We start from the raw sequence: 8,652 nt of genomic DNA on the forward strand, positions 1-8,652 counted from the left end.
CTTCATCTGTCAGGTACACACCCAAGGCTGCACCCGCTGGGCCTTTCCTACCCCTGCCAAGTCTGAGTGCCAATTCCCCTCACGCCCTCCTCTGCGCTGCCCGCTCACCCCGCGGAGTCCAAGCGAGCGAGGCAGGCGCGGGGCTGGAGCAGGGCAGAGCTGAAGTGTCTGGCATGCACTGGGGCAGCCCAAGGGTGCCAGGGACACATGCTGAGCAGACACCTGCCCGGCTGTTGCTGGAGAAATGCTGGGTGCAGCAGCTCTGAGCCGGGGCCCTGGGCTGGAGGAGCAGAGCCCGCCCCGCCCCTGCGCGCTGCCGGGGAAGGTTGCAGCATCTCACGTATTTTGCAGCTCGCCTGAGAGGAAGGATGTTCTTGTGGTCTTGGCGTAGCAGCCAGAAGGCCGCTCTGCCGCTCTCAGAGTCTAGGCGAGCTACAGCCGCGCTCTCAGGGCCTCGGGCAGCCGGCCTGGGTTCCAGGAGCAAGTCTGGGGAATTGGGCGGCAGGACTCCTGGCTTCCCAACCCAGCTCTGGGGGGAGAGTAGGAGCCAGCGGTTAGAGGAGGGGAATGGGCAGCAGGACTCCTGGGTCCTACGCCCGGGTCCACAACTGCCATGCTGTGTGACCTTAGCCCAGTCACTCTGGGCCTCAGTTTCCCCATCTGTAAAATGGGACTCAGGCTCCCTCTCTCCCAGGCAGTCGACGTGAGGCGCTGTAATAAGGCAGCCCCCGCCTGCAGCAGGACAAATTTCCCTCGGTCCACTCTAAAGTGAACCCAGTCTCTCTTGCTGGCCAATTCAATGGTCAGGAGAGCCCAGCTGGTCCAACCAGGGTCCCCAGGGTCCCCGTGAACCATAATTTCCCAGTCCGCCCTGCAGGGACGTCACCTCTGGGTCACTTACCCCTGAGCCCCTCAGCACTCGGGTGCTCACCCCACTGACTGACTCTTCCACCCACAATGCAGCCCCCCCCGGCCCTGGCTCCCCAGCTCTGCAGGCCGGCTGCTGCGGTGCTCCTAGCTGGCCGCCCCTGCTCCTGTGGTGAGCTTGCCGCTTTCGGCAGCTTCTGTACACCAGGCGGGAGGCAGTCGGTCACAGGTGCGCCAGACCCTGCCCAGACCCTCTGAGGTCCCGACAGGAAAGCCGCTGCTTTGTTTGGGGCAATGAACGACAGGGAGCCAAGGTTTAAAACAGGTATTATACAGTACAGGTAAAAAATACAGTACAAGGGCATGTTGTGGCACTCGGAGCTACAGGACTTGAGTGTGGGGAGAAAGCTGGCCTGCTCTGATACCAGGGTGACGCTTAGCTGGGCGGGGTCTGGGGTCTGTCACAGACCCTGGGAGGAGGGTGGTGTCTAGTGGTTGGAGCCGGGGGGCTGGGAGTCAGGACTCCTGGGTTCTCTCCCCAGCTCCAGGAGAGGAGTAGTGTGTGTAGTGGTTAGAGCAGAGGGGGGTGGGAGTCCGGAGAGGCACTCGGTCTCCATGGGCCAGTCAGTCTTGGGCCTGTTTGCTAAGGCAGTCTGTCGGGGAGGTTGTCTAGGAGGGACCCGTTATACCAGCAAACTCAGTCCACCAGACAGGGACAATTCGGTCACCGCAGAATTAAGGCCAGAGCAGAGCCAGCACCACTTACAGGGGAAGGTCTCCGTGTCCCATTCCCTGCCCCAACTTGAGCTTGGAGCCGGCGCCCCCTACAGGGGAAAGACCCCATGTCCCAGTCTTTGGCCCTCGAGCCAGGCAGGCCCGGCTGGGTCTCCCGCAGCGCCTGGGGCAATGCTGGGTGGGGCTGGTGGGTCTCGCCCAGCCGCGTCCCTCAGGCCAGTCCCAGCACCTCCTCCAGGGTGGGCATGAAATGTTTCTCGTAGCCAGAAATGACCGGGGCTTGCTCTCCCCACGCCTTCTCCAGGCTGCTTGGCCCCAGCTCCTCTGTCCTGGGCTTGCTCCCGGGCCCGTCGTCAGCCCCCGCGCCGTGGGGCCGGGCAGGCACAGGAGACTCCAGCTGGGGCAGAGTTGAGTAGCCGTGGTTCACGTGCTCTGCTGGCTCCGCAATGTGGAGCTCGGTGATGGGGGGCTCCTCCGCGGCCGCGGCCCGCACCAAAGGACCCCTGTAGCTGTGGGGATCCTGGAGGAAACAGAGCATGAGAGCAGTCATCTCACTCCCTAGCGACAAGGAGCTCCCTGCCAGAGCTGGGCATGGAACCCAGGAGTCCTGACTCCCCACCCACCCCTGCTCTAACCACTAGACCCCACTCCCCTCCCAGAACTGTGGATAGAACCCAGGAGTCCTGGCTCCCAGCCCCCCTGCTCTAACCACTAGCCCCCACTGCCCTCCTGGAGCTGTGGATAGAACCCAGGAGTCCTGACTCCCCACCCCCCTGCTCTAACCACTAGACCCCACTCCCCTCCCAGAGCTGGGGAGAGAACCCAGGAGTCCTGGATCCCAGCCCCCCTGCTCTAGCCACTAGCCCCCACTGCCCTCCTGGAGCTGTGGATAGAACCCAGGAGTCCTGGCTCCCAGCCCCCCCTGCTCTAACCACTAGACCCCACTACCCACCCAAGGCCAGAGAGAGAACCCAGGAGTCCTGGCTCCCAGCCTCCCTGCTCTAACCTCTAGACCCCATTCCCCAACCCCTGATTGTCCAGGCCTGGCTCGCCCGATCTGCCTCCTTGGCCCCACTGCACAGGACGAGGGCGGGTCACACATCCTAGCCCGGGCCACCCATCTCACCCTGTCTACCTCGTGCAGCATAATCCTGCTGTGGGTGGCATCTGGGACCTTCTCCCAGCACCAGCTAGGCAGCACCTTCTGGCACAGGTCCAGCAGCCTGCGGGCGAGAGAGAGGGGAAGGTTTTTTTAACACCAGGGTGAAAGCTGGGGGCGAGGGGGGGGCAGCAGTGGGGTACAGAGACTGCCTGGCTGCATGGGGCCAGCCCCTGCCAGGTGTTATGCAAATCATGGCACGCCTTGATTTGCACACTTGATAAATATGCAACGTCTCGTTTGCAAAAATGAGATCCATTTTGATTTTGGGTTGAACCAAACCTGAGGTTTTTCAACAGTTTCAGCTAATGGCAAAGGCCAGACCCCACCGTTCTGGGTGGGAAAGCCTCCTTCGGGGTGAATCGAAACCTTGCGATTGCCTTTCCCGCATCCCGGACCGGTTCTGCGTCGGCGAAAACCGAGGCGGAAGGATGTTTCCAAACCCAAAGCTGCTCGGAGCCGGGAAAAAGTGGAAATATTTCAACATTGAATTTGGGGTGGTTTTTTTGCATTTCCGATGCGCAACTTGGCAACCAGACCCGGATTCACCCAACGGGCTGGTGCCGCATTTTTCACCCAAAAATGTTCCCGCTGAAAGCTGTTGCCTGGCTCTGTCCGTGTGCCCCAGGCACCACGGAGCGGGACAGCACGGCACGGCGTGGGCACCGTCCAGGATGACCTAGGAGGACCCTGCGTGGGGCCCGCTCCCCTCCCCCACCAACTGCCTGGCATCCTTACTGCACATGCAGGACAGCTCCCAGGACGCAGGCGAGGAAAAGAAGGAATCCCACTGCGAGGAGGGAAGCCAGGACGGCCTCCCAGCGGGAATCTGCAGGGAGAGAGAGCAGGGTTGGGAGAAAGCCCGAGTGACTCCGTCCCTCAATCCCTACCTGCCCCCAGCTAGAGGGGAGAGCCCCATGCGGCCCAGAGCGGGCAGGGTCCACCCAGCCCCGCTCTGCAACGGGATCTGAGCCACGCACACCTCGGCCCTCCCCCAGCCACGGTACCGGGGCATAGGGTGAGAGGAAGGCCCAGTAGGAAAGGACAAGGCTACTGTAGCCTCCTGGATCCTTTCCTCTGACAATCCAGAAAGGCAGCCACCCCTGGGGTGGAACATGACAGCTGCTGGCTAGCACACAGCACCAGTGCATGGGGATTGCTCTGCCGGCGCTGAGATGCAGCCACCTCTGGGATGGAACATGACACACACACATACAGCTGTGTGGCTGGCACACAGCACCAGTGCGTGGGGATTGCTCTGCCAGCGCTGAGCTGCGGCCACCTCTGGGGTGGGGCATGGCAGCTGTTTACACAGGGATCCCTGGCCCGGCGCTGATATTCCTGCCTCTGGGGTGAGGCGCGGCAGGTGACAAAGAGCCACACAGCTTGCTGCACACGTGAGGTGAAGGAGAATCCCGCATCTGGTTGCAACTGCACGAGAGGCTGAACTGAAACACCCGAGGTGGAGTTTGGCTGGGACACCGCGGCTGATCCCCTGAGTGTTGCTGAGTGCGGGGCGAAAGTACCCCCTGCAGCACAGCACCCCCTCGCCCCATGTCGGGCCAGCAGGGAGTGTGTGGGGAAAGCACCCCGCTCCCTGCAAAGGGGCTCCCGTCCCAGCACCGGACCCTGCTTAGCCCCCACCTGGCGTGTGGAAGAGATGGATGGAGCTGGCGTTTCCTTCCCCGGCCGAAGTGGAGCCCGTCATCCAGAGCTGGTAGGAGGTGCCGGGCTCCAGACCTGAGAGGTTGTAGCTTGTCTCTGTAGCAGCAACTGCACAGGGGACGAGAGACGCGTGAGCTGGGAGGCCTGAGGTCTCCATGTTCCCATTGCCCTCAGCCCCGCCTCGCCAGGGTCAGACAGCAGGGGAAGGGAGAGCTGCCCTTCCTATCTGAGGCTAACGCCCCTTCTCCACTCCCAAGACTTGGCTCGGCGCCTGTCTTCACCAGCACCCCTTCTAGTGGCCAGCCTACATAGAGGATAAAAGTCTCACTATTGCTGCTGGCAGAGGGAGCGATCCCTTTAGCTCGGAGACCCCCAGGTCCAATTCCAGTGGCTGCCCCACCTGAGATATCGACTCAGCTCCCACCAGGCCCATGCTGCTGGGTTATTGCCTGTTCCCACAGCACCCCGGATCTGTGGGGTGGCACTTACTGGGCTGGTAGGTCTGTGGGCTCTCCGTGGGCGTGGCGAGGTAGAGGGTGTAGTGAGTGATGTGCCCGTTGCGCTGCGCCAGGGGGATTGCCTCCCAGGAGATGATGGACGCCTCCTTGGAGATGCTATGATCCTGCAGGCCCTGGGGCCCTGCCGATGGCACTGGGGAGAAAGGAGAGGGGATGGGCTGTGAGTGACAGCCAGCACTACCCATCCTACCTTCCTTAGTGCCCAGCGAGTGCCAATCAGGGTGGGACAGGGGCTGTGCACCTACCTCCTTCCTGGATGTAGGCTCGGACAGGGGCCGATGCACCAAAGCCCCCGGGGTACAGCCCGTACACGCGGACCTGATACGGCACCCGTGGTCTGAAGTCACCTGGGGCGGGGGAGCGAAGGGAGACAGGGTCAGTTCCCAGGGCGAGCTGCCAATCTGAGTGGTCGCTGGCTTAGAAGCACAAAGTAGAAATTCCCTGCCCTTCTCGGGCACTTTACAACCGAGCCCCACAGCTCTGGCCTCCCCTCCCCGTCCTCGGTGCAGCAGGGTTCCGAGGCTCATTTTACAAATGGGGAAACTGAGGCACCCAGCACTTCTGTGCATGGGCCCAGGAGTTAGGACTCCCAGCCCTCCCTCCTTTAACCACTAGACCCTACTCCCCATTTCCAGAGCTGGGAATAGAACCCGGGAGCCTTGACTCCTGTCCTATCCCTACTTTAACCCACTTCCCACCCACAGCCAGAGATAGAACCCAGGCGTCCTGACTCCCAGTCCCCCTCTGCTCTAACCACTAGACCTCACTCTCACATGCAAAGGGCCTGGCAGTTGCCCAGGCTGTGAGTTTTCCCAGCAGAGTGTCAGGGGTGGGGCAGGGCGAAGCAGCCCCCGGCCCCATGCTGTGGCATGCAGGGGCCTCTGTAGCCGGGCTCCCCCCATACCTGTCAGCAGGGCCCTGTGGGTGCCAGCCGGCCTGCGCACCCAGTCCAGGGATGCCGCCTTTGAGCTGCTGCACTCCTCGGCCCACTCCACCAGGTACTCCGTGGGCTCCCCTTCCAGAGGGTCCTTGCTGGGCTCCCAGGTAACGAGGAGATCCTGCCCATGCACGGCCGCAGCCCGGACCCCCGCCGGGGCAGGCAGATCTGGGGGAAGCCACAGGATCCATCACTGGGCAAGGGCGGTCGTTCTCTGGGTCCCACCCTGCGCCAGGTTAGGGATGCTGCAGGAATGGGACTCAGGGCCTTTCCCCTCTAGGGGGCGCCGGTCCTGATTCAGCCCAGGGTGGGGGCACTGGCTGGCTGGGGGGGGGGCAGGGAATGGGGCACAGGGCCTTTCCCCTCTAGGGGGCGCTGGCTCCCAGGGGCCAGTCTGGCTCAGTGGGCAGGGAATGGGCCCCCACGCGGTCGTACCCTGCCGCTCCAAGCTGAGGTAGGCAGGCTGCGTCCGCCCGACGTGGTTGTTTGCCGAGATCCAGACGTGGGTGGTTCTGGAGGGGAGGCTCACGTTGCAGCAGGTGGACTCCAGGCTCTCGGAGCTGTTGCTGCCGCTCCGGAAGGCCAGGCTGTAGCTGCGAATGACTCCCCTGGCTGCTTCAGAATTGAGTGGCTGGTCGGGAATCCAGCAAAGGGTTAATGCAAATGGATGAGTATCCCACCCTCCCGCCCTCCAGATGGGGTCGCCCCTTGTGCTTGCCATCGCTAGGCCCCCAGTGCCTGGGAATAACCTGGGCTACCCCTGCAATGCAGCCACCTCTGGGGTGGAACGTGGCCACTGCTTAGCAGCTGCATGGACACACGGCTCATCGGTTTAGGACAGGAAGTGGAGGCTACGGGCGTGTCCAGAAGGGAAAGCCAATCGGAATTTGGCCAGGGCACTGGGGTGCACGCCCCTAGTCATGTGACAGCGGAGTTTATCCAATCAGCTGGGACCACCTCCGGCACCAATGGGAAGATTCTGCTGTACTCCACCCCTTTGTTTCCGCAGTGATGGGCCCGCGCAGGTCTCACCTTCCACAGCAGCAGAAGGCTGGTGTCTCCGGACTCAGGGGGGCTGGCCACTCGCCACACGTCCACCAGGCCCAGCGGGGCTAAGGGCAACAGAGAGGGGCCGGGGCATCCGAGAAGAAACTGGGGTCACTCCAGGGCAGGGAGAGTGAACAGGGCCCGACAGGAGCTCTCCGGGGCCAGGAAAGCACTGGGCCCCTTTCCCAAGAGGGGTGTTCCCCTGACTGCCCGGGGCAGGACAGGCCTCTGCATTTAGCATTGCGGGGAGAACTTTTCCAGGGCTGGGAACGGAACCCCGGAGTCCTGACTTCCAGCCCCCTGCTCCAGCCACTAGACCCCCCCACCCCAGAGCTGGGATAGAACCCAGGAGTCCTGACTGTTGCTGACTGACTCCACCACGTGTGACCCTCCCCCGCAGGGCAGGCGTTTTGCTCCGGTTGGCTCAGGCCCATGCGTACCAGCCTCGGGGGTCCGGAAGGTCTGGGACGGGCTCCAGTCGCTCCAGAAGCCCTTCCGGTCCTCAGGGATGCAGCGAGCCTGCACCTCATAGGCCGTGAAAGGCTCCAGGCTGGAGAACTCGTAGTTGTTGGGCTCAACATCCTCTTCATGAACCTGCCAGGGAGAACAGCACAGAGGGAGAGAGATGGGGCCCCAGAATCAGCACCTGTCGTTCTACAGCTGCCCCCCGTCAGCAGAAGATGTAACAGGCCCTGCTATGTTATGGGCAGGATTTGAACCCAGGACTCTGTAGCACCAGAATGCAGCCCTCCATTACTTGAGCTGAAGGAGGAGCTCTGTTATCTAGCAGCAGTAGTAGGCTGCTATCCCAGAGGAAGCCCTGTCTCTCAACACCCCCCCACCGCCGCACATTTTGCAATCCTGCCATGCAGACTCACCCTGGTCCAGTTGGGGGTCCCAGACACCCGGTAGCGAAGGTGGCAGGCCAGATCCAGGGAGAAATGCTGGGGCCATTGGGGGTTTGTCCAGGTCACGGTGACCACAGGGGTCACGTCCACTAGGCTCAGTACAGGGGGATCCGGCTTCACTGGAACCAACACAGTGGATAAAGGGAAAGTAGGACCCAAAAGTCCTGGCTCCCAGGTCTAACCACTGGGACACACTCTCCTCCCACAATTGGGATAGAACCCAGCCCCCACCCGCTCTAACCACTAGACCCCCCTCCCTTCCCACAACTGGGAATAGAACCCAGGAGTCCTGGCTCCCAGCCTCACCCACACCCAATCTAACCACTGCACCCAGCCTGTCTGTGAAACAGCTGGTCCAGGTCTAGAGGATTTTAAATGACAAACATCTAGAAGAAATCAACACAAATTCCCAATGGGGCCCAACAGCCTCCCCCCCATCTCCCAATCCCCCCAGGCCCCCACCCCCACCCTTCGCTCCTAGGGGCAGGGGAGGAGCTGGGCTGCTTCTGGGTTACCTATCTCATGCGGGGTCAGAGTTAGCCTTGGGGTGATCTGGGTCCCGTCACCAGCCTCCACCCACACGGCATAGTTCTCATTGTGCGTCAGGCTGCTTCTTCCAATCACCACCCAGCTCTGTCCGGCGGGGGCCTGGGAACTCCGCGTCTGGTTGCGTTTGCTGGCAGATGAACCCAGGGAATAACCCGATGAGTCGGCACATCCCACAGGAAGACAGCCCAGGAGTCCTGGCTCCCAGACCTCCCACTGCTCTAACCTCGAGGCCCCCCACCCCTCCCAGAGCCGGGAATTCTGGGAGCC

General features: G+C 62.3%; 1 protein-coding gene across 1 annotated transcript in view; it reads right to left on the bottom strand.

Moving 5' to 3' along the window:
* Positions 1-1,177: 1,177 nt before the first annotated feature.
* The window catches only part of IL27RA (interleukin 27 receptor subunit alpha), a gene marked incomplete in the record, with an annotated part of 16,801 nt that continues 9,326 nt past the window's right edge, over positions 1,178-8,652 (bottom strand). Inside the window, 12 exon segments of the mRNA XM_034792892.1 lie at positions 1,178-2,122; positions 2,729-2,825; positions 3,500-3,590; positions 4,406-4,534; positions 4,916-5,077; positions 5,190-5,291; positions 5,849-6,049; positions 6,317-6,512; positions 6,914-6,993; positions 7,369-7,522; positions 7,807-7,955; positions 8,352-8,512. Coding sequence (XP_034648783.1) covers positions 1,814-2,122; positions 2,729-2,825; positions 3,500-3,590; positions 4,406-4,534; positions 4,916-5,077; positions 5,190-5,291; positions 5,849-6,049; positions 6,317-6,512; positions 6,914-6,993; positions 7,369-7,522; positions 7,807-7,955; positions 8,352-8,512 — 1,831 coding nt within the window.

Source organism: Trachemys scripta, chromosome 16 (assembly GCF_013100865.1).
Source record: "Trachemys scripta elegans isolate TJP31775 chromosome 16, CAS_Tse_1.0, whole genome shotgun sequence".
Taxonomy (NCBI): domain Eukaryota; kingdom Metazoa; phylum Chordata; order Testudines; family Emydidae; genus Trachemys; species Trachemys scripta.